Source organism: Aspergillus luchuensis, chromosome 4 (assembly GCF_016861625.1).
Source record: "Aspergillus luchuensis IFO 4308 DNA, chromosome 4, nearly complete sequence".
In the NCBI taxonomy this organism is placed as follows: domain Eukaryota; kingdom Fungi; phylum Ascomycota; class Eurotiomycetes; order Eurotiales; family Aspergillaceae; genus Aspergillus; species Aspergillus luchuensis.
This window is the reverse complement of record NC_054852.1, coordinates 39,646-57,907: the sequence shown is the minus strand read 5'-3', so window position 1 is coordinate 57,907 and position 18,262 is coordinate 39,646. Positions and strand designations below refer to the sequence as shown.

The window sequence follows — 18,262 nt, the reverse complement described above, 5'->3', positions numbered from 1 at the left end:
CCGTCATAGATACAAGCTGGGTTTCTGGTAGCACGACTATTGATGTTCTCAGCCTTCCGATGGGGGTATGAGCCTTATGGGCGCTTGAAAGGGATGCTGTACGTAATCCCTGAGGGCTTAATATTCGTTCATGACGGCAACTACCCTTTGGGTCCAGTTGAACAGGCGGCTCTTATCTGTGAATTAACTAGGTCTAATATATCATGGAAGTGTATTGCCCGTATCTTAATCGGACACGAGCAGTGTCGCTCGAAATCGACCACCACGGATACACAACGCCGTTTGAGCACAGGCCTCATCCCCTAGGAAGCGTTAGTGCAAATCATAATCAAGAAGTCGCCGACCAACCATGAATAGTGATTGCAAGATATGATAACGAAAGATCAGAAATAAGTAGGCCGTTTGAGGCGAACGGTGATGTCTTTTCTCACCTGGTCTATCTTCCCACAACCACGATAGTTATAATGCCAACTGCTTTCACGGATAGAAAAACGCAAGGAAAGATATCAAGCTGATCCCATATCGAGTCATGGATATTCTCTTGTCAAGCTATCTGCATGATGAGAAAGCACGCACTTCCATCGTTGAGCCAAATTTCCAGCACAGGCTTGCTCTAACCCAAGCCTGGGACATCGCCCAAGGCTCTAGAGTGCTCGACATCGGATGTGGCCAAGGGGAATCGAGCCTAGTTCTCGCATTGATCAACGGTTCTCATGGTCAAATTACAGCCATCGACACGGCCCCGCCTGACTACGGTGGACCATACACCGTCGAACAATCGCAGAAGCACATCCAGGCGTCCACGCTAGGACAGCGTATCCAATTTCTCCGCACCGACACGGCCGGTCTCCTTTCCCAACCCACGCGCACCGATAAATATGATGCGGCCGTACTGTGCCACTCTTTGTGGTATTTTCCCGACCGTGCGAGCATTGCCCAGGTCTTCCAGCTTCTAGCTGATGCGAAAGTACGCTATCTGTGCCTGGCGGAGTACGGATTTCGCGCCTCGCGACCTGCACAACCCCACATATTCTGGCTGCGCGAGCGCAAGCCCAGTACCATTCCCTACGCAAGTCCGCCGCGACAGGAGCGAGGGAGCCCAACGTACGCTGCGCACTCACTCCAGAGGAGCTGCTGGACGTTGCGCACGAAACTGGTTGGCGAGAAAAACGCTCCGGCTACATACAACCTGACTCGCAGCTGTGGGATGGTCATTGGGAAGTTGAGTTCGTTTCCTCAGAGTTGTTTCGTCAATGGATCCACGAGGAAGGCTTATCAAATGATGCAGCTATGGATTCTGCTATTCAGCAACTCGAACAATCTATTCAGGAATTGGGTGTAAAGGGTTCCACCCGGTGGGAGACCATGGATGTCTTTTGGGCGGTGTTGGAGTTGAAGTGATCTCCGCTACGTTGATTTAGGTCCATTTCTCAGAAATGGTTAATGAATACATGCACCTTGAGTGAGCATGGATGGTATGCGTATCATATATGTCAGTTATTGTCACATTTTTATATATTGACGCTTCCGCGCGTAAACTTAACGATATTCTCAAGCTGGTTAAAATCAATGTGATTGGAGAGCCCATCTTCCATGGTCCAAGGATGCCGCCCGAGAAGGTTTAAGTAATTCTACCGAGCGGACACAAATAATCCGCACAAGCAATATACTCATTTCCAACAACCTTCACTACGCGCCCTACACAGGGATGAGAATGGGACCTCATCGCTGGTCACGGCTCCGATGGGGAGTCTGTATGAGGTGACATAAATGAGCGATATTCAGACGACTTCGCCCGGAAGGCAGCGAGGGGATGGTGTCCGACTGATCGTAAAGCCTGCTTATCCACGAGACGGGTTTTCGGCGGCGGATCTCCGGCGGCGTAGATGGCTGTGGCCATAATGGCGTGCTTGCCGGTCACTCCATAGGCTGAGATGGCTTTATCTCTTGCGTTCTAGGCCAACGATTATTCTGTTAACCTAGCCTTAAAGGCACTAGCTACCCTTATGTACGGAGCAGTAATATAAGCGTTAACACAATGCAATCCCTCCTGGAGAGCCCCAGGCGTTAGAAACAGAAATACCACGTGTTCCTAACTCATTCATTCAATACGATGGCATTAGGCTAATCGCAATTCATCTGGATCAGGGTGGCAGTGGAGTGCTTTGTTTCATGGTAGTGCTTTTATGTGCTGCTGACCCTCGTTATATCGGGTGATTTGCAGTGTACTATAATTTCACATAGTTTCAGAAAGCCTTATCTATCTTGCTACTTAGTCATGCCGTGTGATGGCGACTGCACCTTGTGAAAGCGAAAGAGTAGTAATCCTGTATCAAAGCAATGTGACAGGCCTCCAGGCAGCTGTACAAATGACTCCTACAGAGGTAGGCAGACTTTCGGTGCACCTCTATCAGCGAATAGAGTCCCACTACCCCCTCAAGCCTGCACCCCAGGCTCCAGAACGCTAAACTCATCGAGATCGCTATTTAATTCGACTAATGCGTTGATAGGCAAAGTCAAGAACGGACTCGTGTGGCCAAAGTCGACGTTCATTAAAATCGGAAGCTCCTCCTCACGACTTCGACCAACAATCACTTCAAAGACTTCCAGTATCACACTTGCAAGTTCTTCCTGCATATCAGTATTGTATTTATATCCTCGTCCAACAACCAGTCCGCGAATTTCATGCAATATGCCAGACAGAGCAAGATCGACAAGATTGTTCCGGAACTGGGATACAGAGTACGGCAGTTGCAAGTTGTCGCCCATCGCAGACTCAAGAAAGAGAATCTTGTCTTTCCATGAGGAGGGGGCGTACTGGGTCCCCTGAAGACGCACGACACAAGGTACAGTGCCCCCAAATAGATGTCCAGTAGCTTGACCTCCGCGGAGCCATCTCCATGGAGGCGATAGAGTGATGTCACGCGGTTTCTCGAGGATTTCTTTGCCAAGTAGGAAGTCGCTATGCTCGTTCGAGCAGATTAAGGATTGAGGAAGTGGACCCACTGGCTTTCCGGCCCCAGTCAACACACGAATGAAGTGGTCGATCGTGAATTCCATAGGCTTGGGATAATCAGAGAAATCCGTAAGAACACTGGGTCCGTAGAATGTGCGCAAGCCGTCCGAGATTGAATCGCATAATGCAGGAAGGTAGTGTCACTGTAGCCGACGAAGATTTTAGGATTTGATTGAATAAGGGAGTAATCGAGGAAAGGTAGCAGTTCGTTCGCATGCGCGCCCCCGATCGTGCAAATAATGGCGCCAATGGTGCTATCACGGAATGCGGCATGAATTTCCTCGCATCGAACTCGAATAGAATTTGCGATAGTGGCTGTTGTTTGGTTAGAGAAAATCACCTGGACATGGAAGCCTAGCGACTCCAGATAGGCTTTTCCTCGCTCCAGGGGAGCAGGTAGGATGTCATTGAGACGTGCGGAGGGTGAGATAAAGGCGATTGTGTCTCCCTTCTTCAGGGCTTTTGGAATAATTGGGTCCATTGAGGTCGTTAGGCGTTGGGCAGAAAGGGTGTGAGACGAAAATCAGAGTATCCGAGGAGCCTTGCGCGACTCATTGAAATGATAAGCAGCTGGACTCTTGACTCCAGCCACTCGAGTGGCTGGTGCAGGTGGAACACATAGTGCTTGACATTCGATGAGCAGCTGATTGGCAGAGATCTCCCGGGCCAGGATCCACCGTAGGTTGGATCCTCTTACATAGTTACTGACATCGGATGGGCGCCAAAGAGCCTGGCATAGCTCGTGGAGGCGACCGGGGCGCAAGGATGCCCCTCCTCCTCCCCTGACCTGTTAGTTGTCAATCGCCAATGTTACATAACTGTCCGGGGTCCTAAGCCGTATCCTCCGGTGTTTGACCGCGTTTGGCCTGGTTCGTGAATCGAGTTAGACTACTACGAGGCATCTACAGCGACACAGGCTCTTGTCTTGCCCGGTTTTCGGGCAGGGATCAATCGCCAGTGATCAATACAAAATGTGCCCTGCTCCACCGGCTCCCTACTAACGCGTCCCTAGCTTCGGAATCCAGCTCCCTGCCTGGCAGACCCTTCCATCCTTCCTGTTGCTAGTCTAGGGGGTATCGCATTCATCCGATGCCAGCCGAACGGCATTCCAGTAGGCGCACGGAAGTAAGTTGACAGCTTTCGCCTGGACGATGGATAAGCCCCCATATTTCCAAGGACTTCAGTCTTTGGATGACCTCCCAGCGCCATGGTCAACCCACCTAGATGGATGTGTTTGAGCTGGACCGACTCACCTGCGGCAGAGACGATCCCACCAACAATCAGAACATTGACGCGGACCTGGATGGTGGGGGCAATCAGACCACGACCCTTTTCGTTGACATCGGGAGGCGGGATGGATCCTTAATGCGTTGCCCTAATCGATAGACTGGGCCCTCTGTTAGGAACGAGGAGGAGCATTATCCCGCAAGACGTTCCAGCCGCCCTCTCTTACGCTATTTTGCACCCCCGCATCGAACCCTTGGCCCATGACCTTTGGAACCCGCAACCGATGAAAGGCGCGAGTTTCTATTACATGCGGAACGTGCTGCATGACCACCCGGACGACAAGTGTGTGCAGCTGCTGCGGCTCCAGGGTGTGGCCATGGCGACAGATGGATCGTCGAACATGCTGATTAACGAGATAGTCCACCGTGAGACTGGCGCTGGGCCTCGGGTGGTTGAGATCGATATCGCCATGACGGCGTGCTTGGCGGCCAGCGAGCGAACTAAAAACGAGTGGGGTAACCTCGTTCGCGCCGCAAGGCTGTCCTTGGTGGAAACGTTTACCTACGCGACCGACTTGGGCTAGAGTTTCATGGGGGTCAAACGGCTAAATTCTACCGGATAATAGAAACATTGGTAAAAATAAGCTAGCTGATTGGTTGAATTTGTTTGCGTCCCACATGTTCCCAGTACTGTCACATTCATATGTATGAAATGTCACAGGAAGACTCCTCGTACTTTGTCGATCGGCGCAGATGTCAGTCGCGCGAAAGTGATTGGGGGCCTTCTATCTGCTAGTGCCTTCGCTTTCCTTTGTCTAGCACATTGCTATGCATTAGTGCTGACGGGGGAAACTGGAGACGACCAAGACAAAAGGCATGTACTTTGTAGGTTAATATCCGCATTTGTGGATATCCCTATGCCTCTATTTGCACTTTGGCTAATAATTAGGAACACCGAAAAACCAACGGAAGCATAAAGTATTCCCCTATCCCACACCTAGGACCGCCCAGTCTCTCAGTACATACCTCTATCCCCAATCTTCATATCACCTGTCGCGATGGCTGATACTGTGAATGCACTGACCTCTGCTGTCAACAGCACCCTAGCCAAGCTTACCCCCGGGGATGAGATCGCGGAAGCAGATCGGTACCAGCTTCTGGATGCCATCGACAAGCTCCGCGTTGCCGTGGAACCACCTCTCCTCACCGTTCGCAATCTTTGCTTCGGCGTAAGTCATCGGCATTATCTGTTACAAACATGCTCTCAAACTGATGCTTGTCATGACCTGAAGCACCATGGCCTGGTTGCCATTCGGGTCGCCATGGGAATGGGTATATTTGATGCGTTTGCCTCGGCAAAGAACGGCGAAATGAACGCCGATGCCCTGGACGAGAACACCAAGGGGGACAAAGCCCTCTTAGGTAAGTTCCTGCCTTCATTTTCTTTTCTCTTCCCTTTTTTTTCTTTTTTTTGCTTCCATTTTCATTGTCTTTTCTCTTCTTTATCTCTTTTTCTGTCTGCGGGCTTTACTCTTTTGAAAGCCTCTGCCCGATATCTTCCCATCTCTTCCCATCTCTTCCTAATTCTCCCGGGTTCTCTTTGTTCTTCTCTCATTCCCCAGCTTCCTTGCCCATTGAAGAGATATTATGGGTCAGAGGTCCTGTCCGTTTGCTTGTGGCCACAACTTTTTTTGTTTGATTTCTATATCAATTGCTTTTTATTATCTGTGAACATACGTCCCTGATAGGTAGGATATGTATATTAATGAACATTCGCTTCCGCAGTGCGTATCATGCGGGTGCTGTGTGCGAACCACGTCTTCGAAGAGACGGGGGTAGAGAAATACCGGGCGCTGCCGCTAGCGATCATGTTCGCTTCTAATAATCCGCCGAGTGAGGTCATCAAACATTTGTAGGTGCCTTTTTGCCATCCCTTCATTGGAAAAGAATCGTGACTTATAAGTATTAAGCCATTCGGACATGAAGGCTTCGGTCCACTCCTATGACTATTTTGAGGCAAGGGGATACCGTAACCCTCAAGATGCCTACGACACGACCTTCCAGCTTGCCTTTGGAACGAAGGAACATTACTTTGAGTGGATACAGCACAACCCAGAGGAGCTACATGCCTTCAATACGGTGATGGAGATTGGCAATCGTTCCTTGGAAGGTGTGCAATGGTATGACTACTATCCATGGCAGGAGAACCTGGCCACTACCGATAACACAAACCGTGTCCTCCTGGTAGACATCGGCGGTGGCAAGGGCCATGATCTTTCAGGCTTCAAGCGTAAATTTCCCGAGGTAAAGAACCCGCTGATCGTGCAGGATCTCCCTGGAGTTATTGGGGATATTCAAGAGCCGCTTATTCAAGGTGTCAACGCTGTTGGTCATAATATGTTTGATCCACAGCCCGTTAAAGGGGCTAAGGCATATTATATGCGAACTGTCCTACACGACTGGCCTGATAAACAGGCTCTGCATGCTCTTGGCCATCTTCATGATGCCATGGCTGCTGACTCCGTGCTGCTGATCAATGAAAATGTCTTACCCGAAATGAATGCATCGGGATTTTCTGCTTCCATGGATATTATCATGATGGAGCTGTATGGATCCTTGGAAAGGACTGAAAAGCAGTGGCTTGAACTGTTGGAGAAGGCTAAATTTCGGGTAGTCAAAGTATGGCGGTCGGGTTTCCAGGGAACTGGTTCCAATGCGTTATTCGAGGCGGTGCCTGTTTGAATGGGTGAGGAACCTTGTGCCTGGATCATATGGTTGAGGGGCTGGGTAACTATTCAGTCTTGTAGAAGTCTTGATATTCCCGGTATTCGAAATTCGAAGGCACCTGACCATCCCATTCGTGTGTATTGATCCACGGTCTACCTGTGGTTTAAGGCGGGCATATCCAACCTTAGATTGGAAGTACTGCCCGTGACAGGGGCAAGAGGCCTGGTGAGAGCTAAGCCTAGTGGGGGCGGGGGGGCCAAGGCGTTCTATTCGCTCACATATGGACTCACATGTTGTTAGCAATTCAAGTAAAATGACTGGCTAGCCTTATAGAGACACACGTTATGTGCTACAGGGTATATGAAAGAGCAGGCCTTTCATCCAGGGCCTTCGCGCTAGGCACTGTGGCGCACAGCCCTCGGACCTGTCCGGCGGAGACCGTTTTTGGATTGGGGGCTGTAATTACAATTCAGACAAATACGCGAAGGACCCCATCGTGAAGGGAGATTACCTGGGAATCCCACAGCCTTGGTGCCTCAATATACATACACTAGTTCGACGGGCGTCCCCATTGGGCATTCTTTCACCTCCGCCGAGGTCTCGTGGACCTACTCTCTGACGCCTTGAGCAGGGAAAGATTCCTTTGTCCACGCGAATAGATCTATTCCGATGCGGTTCAGTACAGTTGTCCTTCCCGACAAGGCTGCCTAACCAGAACAACAATCGGTGTCCCTTCCTGACTGCTGACAGGTCGATCTCCCGAGTACCCGAGAACCTCGACGGGCCTTTCCGGCAAGACGCCCCTTTTGAATTCGCTGGTACCAGGTTAGTAGGGTATTTCAATTTGCCTATCCCATAGTCGTGGCGAAACGCGCCAAAAGCCTCAACAACGAAATATTTACTCGGTTAGCAGAGCGACCCGGGTCGTAGAGTGCCAATAATGATCATCTACGTAGCATACGCTAGCAGCAACCAGTACAACTAACCGAGCTATATCTATTATTCCATCGACTCCTGTCCCGTTCCCTCTTCATGTCGTCATATGCTCTCCCTGACCACAGATGCGCCTGAATATCGTGTTCTATCTAGGTGGGGTACATAAGATGATAGCATTCCCTTCGATCTAACTATAAGATTCACTTCACCAGTGGGTAGACTGTAGAGCTAAAAGTCGAATTTTGCACGGAGCAGCTCCAGAAAAACGAAATGACCTCGCATGGCCTTATCCCGCGTCACGACGTCCATTCGGTATACCAGTTCACCAGCCTTTCCCATCCGGTCAGTTCTTCCTCGGAATACCTTCTAGCGTTAAATTCTGTACATTCCCAGAGTCTCATTACATGCGGTCCAGAACTCTCGTGATTCCACTCCTCCCCGGGCGGAAACGGCGAGGGATCGAATACTATGCGTAGGGCATATCGTGCGCCATTTCGTACGTTATGCTTGACGTCGAACTGGTTCCGAAACCGGCCGTGCTCCAGCGATATACGATAGGTCTTTGCGCGAAACGCCTCTTCATTTAGCCAGTCCTCATTGACTTTGCCCTTCCACCAAATATCGGGTGGTCGGCGCGTCGTGAGGGTCATCTCGATGGTCAAGTCTGCCAGGATTGTTGGTTGCTTCCTATTGTTACAGAGATCGATGACCTGATCGAGAGACGCAGGATTGTGCGGCTTCCAGTCGATCTCGGCAAAGATCCAACAGGTGTACTCGGTAGAGCAGAACAGCTGCATGACAAGGGTCAACTCGTGGTGGTGGAAAGGGGAGTCCTCAGTCGTTGAGCTCACCTTCCCTGTTCCATTCTCGTGAAAGGTAACTTCACTTGCGCCGTCATTCCAAACCCATGGTCCTTCGCAAAGGATGGAACGGACTGTAACGGGCGAGTTCATTGACTCGGTTTATTGGTTTATTGAACTCGCCAGCTTTTGGATCTTATGACGATAACGCTTTCGCTGGGGCTTTCACCGATATGGCTCTCTGGGAGATAATTGCGTCTGTGTAGTGGTAGGATGATAGAATGCGTCGACAGAAACGTGGCAGATGGTGGGAGGAACCGTTCAGTCGGCGATTCTCAATGCGGGCGGAACATCAGGGTCCCGCTAGCCCGCGTTGGGACCAAGGCGACAAGGCACTGCCGCAGCACATCAATTAAATTAACTAGTTGGGGGCCGGTTTGACATTTTGTGGGGGGGGTAAGTGAGCCATTTTCCACGGCAACTACGGAGTACATGGCCTGTCAATCCGTCATCCTGCCAATTACAACGCTCATCCGTACGCCTAGAACTGCCCACTAGGAATGGAGACTATCTATGGAAGGATTCAGCTGTTTGCCCCAGCAGTGACAGTCCCTTGCCCGGCCAGCAGCTCGTTGGTTGGCGTAGAGGCTTCCATCGACACCATATCCTGGGCCAGGATTCTGTCTTACTCGGCTCGCTATTTTCACAGCTCTAAGACCACACGACGTCCACGGCCATTGAATTTAGTACTGTCACTGACTGTCTATCTGCGGAATCTTCTGAGATCCGACATACACCTTTGGAAGACACGTACTTAGTAGATGAGGGATAATCCATCCTCCCAATCAATTCAGAAGGACCACAGTTGCTTTACAAGTGCCTCAAACCGACAATGCTCTTAAATCTGAGGGCCAGACGCCAACATGTCCCTTTGGTAGGGCTTGCCTTATTGGCCCCCAGCTTATCATGTCTCACCTCTAGCCCCATGTATGCTGAACATGGCAACCAAGGAAATACATTATGGTAACATAGAGAAGGATGTCGGCGAAAGTTGTATGGAGCTCGCTGGAACATAAATAGCAGCCTGCCGACGTATGAACGTTCTATCATGCAACCATACTTTCTTTAACAACAGCCAGTCTGCCCGGTGCAGCCATATTAGACAAAGTCTTTCGTTTCTTGCCATTGCTTTCTTATATTAGTCGACATATCGTTTATTCAACCACACAGCAGTCCCTTTCCATCATGCTCTTCTCAGCTACCAAGACCCTGATGGTGGCCCTGGCCGTGCTCGGGTTTGCTGCTTCAGCGCCAGTCGATCTGGTGGAGCGCGACCAGAAAGTCATTATCGGCTATCGCACTATGGAAAAGGTATGTCCCGGCCGCAGCTTGTTGCAGCTCGTTAAGTTGACATGTAACAACATCTAGTCGAAAGCCGAAGCGTATAACAAACAGGGGACTGTCGTCTGGTACACAGCTAGCGGGGTTCAGCTAGGCGATGTGGTATACCTCACACCCGCTCCTGGAGAATGGAAAGCTCCAGACAGTTACTGGTAAGGGCTGACGCTGGACTGAAAACCCCCCATTTTTCCGCTTCGGCTAATACCCATGGACTAGGCATTGTGTCATTTACGCCGAGCAAAGCAAGTGGCTCGCCGCCAAAAAGGCTTGGATCCCGGAGACGTACGACGGAAAGAAACTTTGGTATCATCCGGACAGTATCGATTCCTACCTCAAGACCGTCGAGCATCAGACGCCAGATGAGACACTTCGTCTATCCAAGATTTCCGGGGATGATGCTGTGTACCAGTTGGGAATCCCCAAAGCCATGTTAGGTAAAACAGGTCATCTTGGCCTGATGGCAACTTGCAAGGCAAAGGCTTCGGAGCTTCCTCAACACGCTGTTAATTACAAAACAGTGCAGAATGCTGTGGGCACCCCCCAGTAAGTGACAAGCCTGCTTGAAGGACGGGGGTTAGCAGCCACTGTGTTCAAGGACTCTTGGGGTCGAAGTCGGTGAGCTGTCATGTGCGTCTCTGTCAGACCCTTCCATTACCAAATCATTGGTTTTCTTTTCCGCTTGTTGTTTATTTGATGCTACTGTATTCAGTTGCTGTTCAAGCTTTATCTGCTTCATCTTCATTTATCTGTATTTGATATCTAAGAAATGTATCGACCAATTTCGATGATGTGTTGCCTGGGACCATCGTTCGGATCTTGTACAGTCATTCATTCAAATAGTCTCACTTTCTCTTTCGTGTGATTGCGTGAATAGTTTATGTGTATTTCTCATATGTATCGATGATACAGTAATATAAATTTCATTGTTTGTCTCATATTTTGTCTTATTTATATCGTAAGTGCTTGTTTTATCATGTTGTTTTCTCTTCTTCTTTTCTTTTCTCTCCATTTATTTTGGGCCACTGTAGAGGGAGAACGTTTTGAAGGGCATTTATCATTTCCTTCGATGAATATTTGACCAGTGGAATAGGACAATTATCTAGGTTGAGAATATCAACAGCATATAGTTGTGCATAAGTTCAGTCTGTAAATATTAATATAATACGTTGATTATATATATCAAAGTATTCTTAATCGTTGGATTTTCTCCTTCATTCTTATAGAAGTGCTTGTATCATTTATTATCGTAATCTATATTGTTGATATAATCACCGTGTGTGTACATGTATATATCAAGAGTTCGCAGGTAACTGCGGGCAACGAATGCCTTTGGCCTTGTGGGTACAACACCACTAGCTTGTTCTTTGGTACTCCCTAGCTGGGGTGTAATTATTTGAACAAATCTGGATTAGCGTGTGAGCTTAGTAGTCCGTAGCATTCCTCTTAGCGGTCATTTTTACCCAAAGTTCAGAAGTACTAACTGGGAGTCCGTACAAAAAGCTTTTCGGGTCGAATGTTTCATCGCCCACCCCACCGCCCCCCCACCTCCCCTTTTCCGTTGAGATGACACTCGATAATAAATAGATACGTCCAACATGGTCCACCTGCTGCCCACCTTAGTTCCTCCGACATTCTCAGCTTTTCACCCACACACCCACACACAATGCCCCCTATTACCAGAGCGCAGGCGAAGCATAAATTCCCTGATTTCTTGCCCGAGGCTTCCCGTGATGCGTCATCATTCGCTCTGAGGTAGCCGCATAGAACCGGACGAAACACTAAGTTAGTTGATTGGATTGTATTGAATCCAGGTACAGGTGCGACATATCAGGATCTATCAGATCATGTTACTCGGCTCTTCCAACCTATTTTTGAGCAATGGGATTACCAGTATTATCTAACGCTTCGACGATCTTGCCCGGTGGAAAGACCGCAGACTGAATGGCTTATGCTAGGTCAGTTTCCCAAGATATCTCAGTGAGTATGATTCTCAGGAACCCGAGGAAAAGATTTTCTGACGTTTCTTTTCTTTTTTCTTTTTTCCAGCCTGGGGCTCTGCCGATATAAGAAACAAATTCATCAACTTGGCCGAGTACCAGTCTTTTACTGAGATCCTTGCCATCTGGGCTTCTGAATAATTGGTCTAAGTATCTCTGATTGATTTCTCCCAGACACTGGGGGCCGCATTCGATGAGGATATATTCCAGACTCAGTATGTTGGCTTAATAGAGTACTATGAATTCATAGCTGTGTATTTTCTAGAGGACCTGGCAGGCATGCATATTAAGAAGCTGAACTGTACAAATCTATTTAATCTAGGGAATCTGATTGGCTCCGACGTGTACCTTTGGCAGGGTTAATGGATTGGCAGCACGGGTGGCTTAATTGACCCGTGCTCTACCAAGGTCAACGCACCCTGTGTCTAATTTACTTCTTGCAGTAGGAGAATAGTGATTGTGAGCATGAGTACAAGAACTTTCGTGTCATAATTAATAGAAAGATTATAGATTACTGGGAGGAGTTTATGACCCCATTGAGACAAAATAGGATGTTGGGTTACGAATCGTAACATGCATTGTTTATCAGACGGCCGGTCGGTTCAGTGCTTGGGGACTAAAAACCATCCGCAAGTTCGGAATCGAGGGACCTGTCGGTAGAAATACCTAAATGGATTTTATTCGCGCTGGCTTAGTTATGTGAAAGATGCAAGATGCATACATGAAGAAAGAGGGCACCCAAATATCTAGCCATTGTGAAAGGTTCGCCACAGAACCGATGACTAAGCAGGTAAGCCGCGGAGTCACGAAGCCAATGAACAAACATGACTCGGGCCCTCGTGCTCCCTCCCAACAGTCGCTGATAGTTACAAACTGCATCATGCCTGGAAGCCGAAGCAGTGGCTGTCTTCTCTGTGTGCAACGTCACGTAAAGGTCAGTTATATGTGAATACTCGCCTGCTAGCCCAACACGCTCATGAACACAGTGCGACGAGACGCTCCCCGGCTGCGCACGATGCGAGATCTACGGGAGAGAATGCCCTGGGTATGATCGCGGGTTCAAATTCGTGGCTGGCAAGCCCTTTCGCACGCCACGTCGTTTGAAAAAGCCATCGGCGGCTAGCCAGGGTGTTGCACTACAGACCCGCTACCCCAGTCCCGGACCGGCACCATCGAGGGATTTGAACATGGCCCAGAGCTTACAGAACATCGTCTACGACCTCGCCTGGCCGTATACGACGGCTTCAGCGTACGCGGTTGCGCGATGGCTACGTTTCTTGCCAGAATTCTACGGCCGGAATCGGACGCTGGATGCCGCTGTTAATTGCTTCGTCGCGCATCATATCGGCCACATGACACAGAACGTGCAGGCGGTGCGCTATTCGCGGTCTACGTATGTCAAGGCATTGACGGCCCTTCAACGCGCGCTGGACGATCATGTTCAGTCGGTCTGTCCGGAGGTGCTGTGTGCTGTTATTTTGCTGTGCATGTACGAGGTGAGCTTTTGTGTTTTGATTTCGACAATGTCTTTCACTGACGGATCAGCTGTTTGCAAACTCCACCGACTCGACCTCGTGGATGAAGCACGCCAAGGGGCTGGGTCAGTTGGTCAGATTTCGCGGACCTAGTCGCTATCGTGGGGAGTTCGAAAATAACCTGCTCAAGGCATCCCTGGGGCTCATTGTCATGCACTCAGTCTTCTCCGGCGAGGAGTGCTTTCTTGCAGGGCATGAGTGGCACGCAGTCATGCAACAAGTCTCTGACAACATCATCTCGCATCAGATCCAAGTCGAAATTGAAGATCTCTTCGCCTCATTCACCTCCATCCCGGATCTAATCCATAGGATGTTCAAGATCCGCACTGCGAACCATACGGATCCAGACACTCAGCTCGAAATATCCAAGCTCATTTCCGAGACGCTTGCAATGCGGGACAAGCTCGAAATGTGGTACGAGCGCTTCACCCAACTCGTGCCGCCGCTCAGCGAGGTCCCTTCGTCGGCGAACGATGTGCTTTACCCGATAGTGTTCTACTATGCCAGTGCTGACACCGCGCCGATATTCTGCGCCTACTATGCCTACATGACTATTGTGCACCAGGTGCTGCGAACCACAAGCTTCGGAATTCCCAGCACCCAGGCGATGTATATGGTATTCTACCGCGACCAGATCTGTAAATCCGTCGAGTATACCGCGTGCGGGCTGTTGGGACCATTACGGATGGCGTTCCCCCTGCGCGTGGCCTATGAAGTGGGTGATTCTCCAACGAAGGCATGGATTGAAGGGTGGCTACAGCGGTTGTCGCAGCACTATGGTGCTTTGAGTCTGCGAACCTTCAAACAGTAATCCATTGACTTGCCAATCTAAGCAATCTTATCTGTCTGACAGCTATCCGCCTATATCCGAGCCCATTATTCAGTCAAGCCTGTACACCCTCAACACAGTCCGTCGCCCAAAACGGCTCCGCCACAGTTCGCGCTGCGAACAACAACGTGATGATCGCAAGCTCCATCAAGAGTCCCATACCAACCGTGACCCTGACCTGCTCGTGGCCTGATTTGAATGTTGTCGGGCCAAACTCGGTCAAAAGCGCGTACGCGATGCGAACGGTATACATGGGAACAGCGCATAGGACCAGCAGAACACAGTGCCGGCCGCAGGCCGGCAGTACCGTGCGATAGCCGATGGCCAGCCACGCGGTGAGAAAGACCCCGACCGCGAAGGCGAGGAGCAGCACAATAGCCCCGGCGAGGGCGCAGGCGCGGATACCCGTGCAGGCTGCGACAATGAGGAGCACGATGCCGAAGAACACGGGGAAGCGGAAGAAGTGCAGGGCAAAGCGGGTGAATCTGGGGTATCGCGAGTTTCCGGGGCCTGATCGACCAGTTTGGCCGCTTTTTTTTCTTCGATCTTAGATATGGTCGCCCTTTAATGTAATATGGGATAAGAACAGGCAAGACATACCTGCGCAAGAGGACGAGGCTCATTTCAAAGAGCAGAGGGGATAATCCGATGTGTTGGAGAGACTGCTCGGCTATGAGTTTGGTCTTGTTGGGGTGAGGATCGGAAAGCACGATCGCTGCACTGGCAATGCGTACTGTGGCGGAATTACTGAGTGTTATGTGCCTATGTAATGTGCTTCTGGTGACTGCACATACCTTGCGCGAGCAGCCCGATCATTCCGAACCAGGCGTAGAAGATGCACCGCGGATGTGACTTGCGCTTGGTGTGGTGCCAGTACCGCCATTCCTGGGAGTACCGGGTAATGAACTGGATGAGTTGGACGAGGCAAAAGAGGACTATCTCTGCGATTGCCAGATGGTGTTTCGATGCAGTGATAGCGACCATGGTGATCAAATACACTGAGTAATACTGCAGGAGATAGCCACTGCTTGGCCAGACAAATGGCCCTATATATACGCCGCTGCAATCTCTCTTTGCGCCCTCACTCCGATAGCCATCTGTAAAGAAATTTCGGCGACGCCATGTCGTATTCAGCCCGTGCTATACTCATTCCTGGTGGAGATCGCGATGGTTGACCTTTCTGGGTTTAGTCTGGTGGGTCTATCTTTCCTTACGGATGGAGACTTCCAGCAGAATTCCAGCCAATAGAAAAACCCCATCGATAGTTACATTTGTCCTCGGTTAGTCAGTCATTCTCCTTCGTTGAATATTTACTACTGATATCTGAGCCTTTCGAGATCCAGAAATTAATTATCCGTCAATGCTGCATCTTCTAACATACTTATTTTCAAATTGATATTCCCCAGACGCTTGTCTCCTATGGGACCATTGCCATATATTAGCAAGGAGGGATTAGTGAGATTACCGTGAGGCTAATGGAAGTATTTGGACGAATGTCCACGGGCAAAGGACTTGATTGCCAGTAACTTGTGATATCAAGGAGAACTCGTCCGGTATATCAGCACTGCAATGATATGGGCTACAGAGAAGACGACAAATCCGACAGCGAAGAGAAAAGAGGTGCATGAACCGGAATCTTCTGTCTGATGATGTCAGGGACACCGCCGCGAAACTACTTCGCCGATTGAACAAGCTGCGTTCTCACCCTCAACGATGGTTCCCGGAATCGCGGCGTCCGCTGATCCAGGTAAGATTTGAAAATAGGCCAAATCCCTTTCCTGGTGGACGATTGGAATAACAACGTGCAGTTCTCCAAGCACGGCTCTTTGCCTACCCCAATGCAGCGCGCTACCGCCTCGGCGTCAACTATCAACAACTTCCTACAAACGCAGCGAAGATGCAAGTCTACTGTCCTTTTGAGCGTGACGGAGCCATGCGGTTTGATGAGAACTATGGCAGCGACCCCAACTATGTCAGATCCTCCATTAAGCCCACGAGATTTTATCAGGAGCAGAAGGGAGGTGGCGCTTCAGCACTGGCCCTAAACACCGAGCACGAAAAGTGGGTGGGAGAGGTCTCCGCCTACACCAGTGAGATCACGGACGACGATTTCGTGCAACCCGCAGCGTTGTGGGATATCATTGGCCGCGAGGCCGGTCACCAGGACAGGATCATTGAAAACCTTGTCAGCAGCATCAAGGATATTACATATCCTGAGTTGCGCAAGGCTGTATACAGTAAGCTGCCGGAGGCACCAAAGGAATGTCTTCCGCGACTTAGTCTACTAAGGAAGACAGCTAACATCAAGGGTAGGCCTTTTCGGCCGTGTCAACCATGACCTCCGGTCTAAGTTAGAACAGCGTACTGAAGCAGCTATCAAGGCTGCGGGGTTCTAAATAGGGCGAATACACTTCACTCATGTTGTTAGGAATCCGTATAAGCTGCTCTTTCCAGAAGGCAATATGATTCAATGACCTTCTTAACCCAAAAGTCTTCAAAAATATCAATGATAAAGGTAAACTTACAAGGCCAAGTGTGTCGGACCTATTTGTAGACAGTAATCAGTGGAAATATCTTATGCATAGTTCATAATGGAGCATCTACTTCCTAACTAGCAGGCACGGTTGCCTACAGCTGTCACATAACCACCTCAGTATCTTATTAACTCCCTTACTCGCGCCCAGCTACATAGCCTCCAGATAGCCACAACTTCAGTAACACTTTAGCCCGATGATTCGCTTCTAGCTATCATTCCTACGCTCCAAGACTTTACTCTCACATCAGAGATAGCCGAATACCACCATGATGTAACAGTTTTGTTGAGCTAGGAGCGACGGACGGCCACCTGTCTTGCTCTCTACGACCAATCTCAAACCTCCCTTTTAGGTGCTTCTATCCACTAAATAATTGGCTATATCGGCCACCTCGTACCAAACCATAGGCTGCTATGGGACGTGTGGCGATTTGGTTCAGTCGACTAATCAAGTCCACCGTTGCCAAGGTCCGCTCGTCAGACGCGGTTCGGCGAAGGATCATGTGATTGACATCTCAAACATACCTTTGGCCCCTCACCTTAAAAGGCTTAATCTAGGTTAGCCCCCGCATTGCCCAGCAACTTCCTGTTGGAGCTCATGGCCAAAAATGAAAAATGTCCCCGCGAGCCTCCAGCTCCTCGAGTGGAACAGGAACTGAATCGGGAACGTCCCGCTTCACATTCGTGACAGGGAGCATCCAGTCGGAAGCGTGGAGCCATGCGATGAGAGAGTACTGGAAGCGACGACAACCAGGAGCTGAAAACGTTGAACCGGAAGAAGGAATCGTCATCGCTTCCTCTACGACCACGGGGAGCGAGTCCCTCGAACGAGGCGTTTACTAGTAGTAGCTCGCCGGCACCGCAGCTGGATGGCGATAGGGGCGGGGATGGGGTTCCGGAAGAAAAGGTAGTTAAGCAGCGCCAACAGGCTGGAATCCCTGCCCAGATACTCTCCCGTATGAGCCACGCGCTCTCGAGCTCGCGACCCGACCCGTTCCAAACGTGTTGGGTGCATTTGACGAGTCAGCATCAGAAGCTCTCATATCACTGTGCGTATGCCCAACGTTGCCGTTGACGATTTCGGCAGCTGACCTGTAAAAAACATTTTCCTTTATTTCTTGCTTACATGAAGGTCTGCCTTGTTGCAGGGATTAGCACACATGCGGCTATGATGTTTGAAGACCTAGATGTCACCGAATTTTATCCAATGGAAGATGTCTGGTTTCCTCTGGACCTTTCAAATGCTTCATCTTTCAACTGCA

The 18,262-nt window shown here is 49.8% G+C and overlaps 11 protein-coding genes across 11 annotated transcripts; 7 read left to right on the top strand and 4 right to left on the bottom strand.

Annotated features, from left to right (window-relative positions):
- Positions 1 to 529: 529 nt before the first annotated feature.
- On the top strand, positions 530 to 1,342 carry AKAW2_40023A (class I SAM-dependent methyltransferase; the record flags this gene model as incomplete). Its single annotated transcript, XM_041688308.1, has 1 exon — positions 530 to 1,342. One exon carries the CDS (start codon positions 530 to 532, stop codon positions 1,340 to 1,342), a length of 813 nt encoding a protein of 270 aa, XP_041542106.1.
- Positions 1,343 to 1,732: 390 nt separating this feature from the next.
- On the bottom strand, positions 1,733 to 1,900 carry AKAW2_40022S (uncharacterized protein; the record flags this gene model as incomplete). The annotated part of the gene is made up of 1 exon (XM_041688307.1): positions 1,733 to 1,900. The coding sequence occupies one exon, from the start codon at positions 1,898 to 1,900 to the stop codon at positions 1,733 to 1,735; it is 168 nt and encodes a 55-aa protein (XP_041542105.1).
- Positions 1,901 to 2,436: 536 nt separating this feature from the next.
- AKAW2_40021S (uncharacterized protein) lies at positions 2,437 to 3,060 on the bottom strand (the record flags this gene model as incomplete). The annotated part of the gene is made up of 1 exon (XM_041688306.1): positions 2,437 to 3,060. The coding sequence occupies one exon, from the start codon at positions 3,058 to 3,060 to the stop codon at positions 2,437 to 2,439; it is 624 nt and encodes a 207-aa protein (XP_041542104.1).
- Positions 3,061 to 4,526: 1,466 nt separating this feature from the next.
- On the top strand, positions 4,527 to 4,826 carry AKAW2_40020A (uncharacterized protein; the record flags this gene model as incomplete). The annotated part of the gene is made up of 1 exon (XM_041688305.1): positions 4,527 to 4,826. The coding sequence occupies one exon, from the start codon at positions 4,527 to 4,529 to the stop codon at positions 4,824 to 4,826; it is 300 nt and encodes a 99-aa protein (XP_041542103.1).
- A 738-nt stretch (positions 4,827 to 5,564) lies between these two features.
- On the top strand, positions 5,565 to 6,984 carry AKAW2_40019A (uncharacterized protein; the record flags this gene model as incomplete). Its single annotated transcript, XM_041688304.1, has 3 exons — positions 5,565 to 5,664; positions 6,028 to 6,154; positions 6,213 to 6,984. 3 exons carry the CDS (start codon positions 5,565 to 5,567, stop codon positions 6,982 to 6,984), a joined length of 999 nt encoding a protein of 332 aa, XP_041542102.1.
- Positions 6,985 to 8,201: 1,217 nt separating this feature from the next.
- On the bottom strand, positions 8,202 to 8,858 carry AKAW2_40018S (uncharacterized protein; the record flags this gene model as incomplete). Its single annotated transcript, XM_041688303.1, has 2 exons — positions 8,202 to 8,696; positions 8,757 to 8,858. 2 exons carry the CDS (start codon positions 8,856 to 8,858, stop codon positions 8,202 to 8,204), a joined length of 597 nt encoding a protein of 198 aa, XP_041542101.1.
- Positions 8,859 to 9,950: 1,092 nt separating this feature from the next.
- On the top strand, positions 9,951 to 10,653 carry AKAW2_40017A (uncharacterized protein; the record flags this gene model as incomplete). The annotated part of the gene is made up of 3 exons (XM_041688302.1): positions 9,951 to 10,076; positions 10,134 to 10,258; positions 10,323 to 10,653. 3 exons carry the CDS (start codon positions 9,951 to 9,953, stop codon positions 10,651 to 10,653), a joined length of 582 nt encoding a protein of 193 aa, XP_041542100.1.
- A 2,330-nt stretch (positions 10,654 to 12,983) lies between these two features.
- On the top strand, positions 12,984 to 14,449 carry AKAW2_40015A (Zn(II)2Cys6 transcription factor; the record flags this gene model as incomplete). Its single annotated transcript, XM_041688300.1, has 3 exons — positions 12,984 to 13,037; positions 13,090 to 13,599; positions 13,649 to 14,449. The coding sequence occupies 3 exons, from the start codon at positions 12,984 to 12,986 to the stop codon at positions 14,447 to 14,449; spliced, it is 1,365 nt and encodes a 454-aa protein (XP_041542099.1).
- A 73-nt stretch (positions 14,450 to 14,522) lies between these two features.
- AKAW2_40016S (uncharacterized protein) lies at positions 14,523 to 15,451 on the bottom strand (the record flags this gene model as incomplete). The annotated part of the gene is made up of 3 exons (XM_041688299.1): positions 14,523 to 14,997; positions 15,068 to 15,200; positions 15,262 to 15,451. 3 exons carry the CDS (start codon positions 15,449 to 15,451, stop codon positions 14,523 to 14,525), a joined length of 798 nt encoding a protein of 265 aa, XP_041542098.1.
- Positions 15,452 to 16,180: 729 nt separating this feature from the next.
- Positions 16,181 to 16,805, top strand: AKAW2_40014A (uncharacterized protein; the record flags this gene model as incomplete). The annotated part of the gene is made up of 2 exons (XM_041688298.1): positions 16,181 to 16,214; positions 16,276 to 16,805. The coding sequence occupies 2 exons, from the start codon at positions 16,181 to 16,183 to the stop codon at positions 16,803 to 16,805; spliced, it is 564 nt and encodes a 187-aa protein (XP_041542097.1).
- Positions 16,806 to 17,615: 810 nt separating this feature from the next.
- On the top strand, positions 17,616 to 17,843 carry AKAW2_40013A (uncharacterized protein; the record flags this gene model as incomplete). The annotated part of the gene is made up of 1 exon (XM_041688297.1): positions 17,616 to 17,843. One exon carries the CDS (start codon positions 17,616 to 17,618, stop codon positions 17,841 to 17,843), a length of 228 nt encoding a protein of 75 aa, XP_041542096.1.
- Between the last annotated feature and the right edge of the window lie 419 nt (positions 17,844 to 18,262).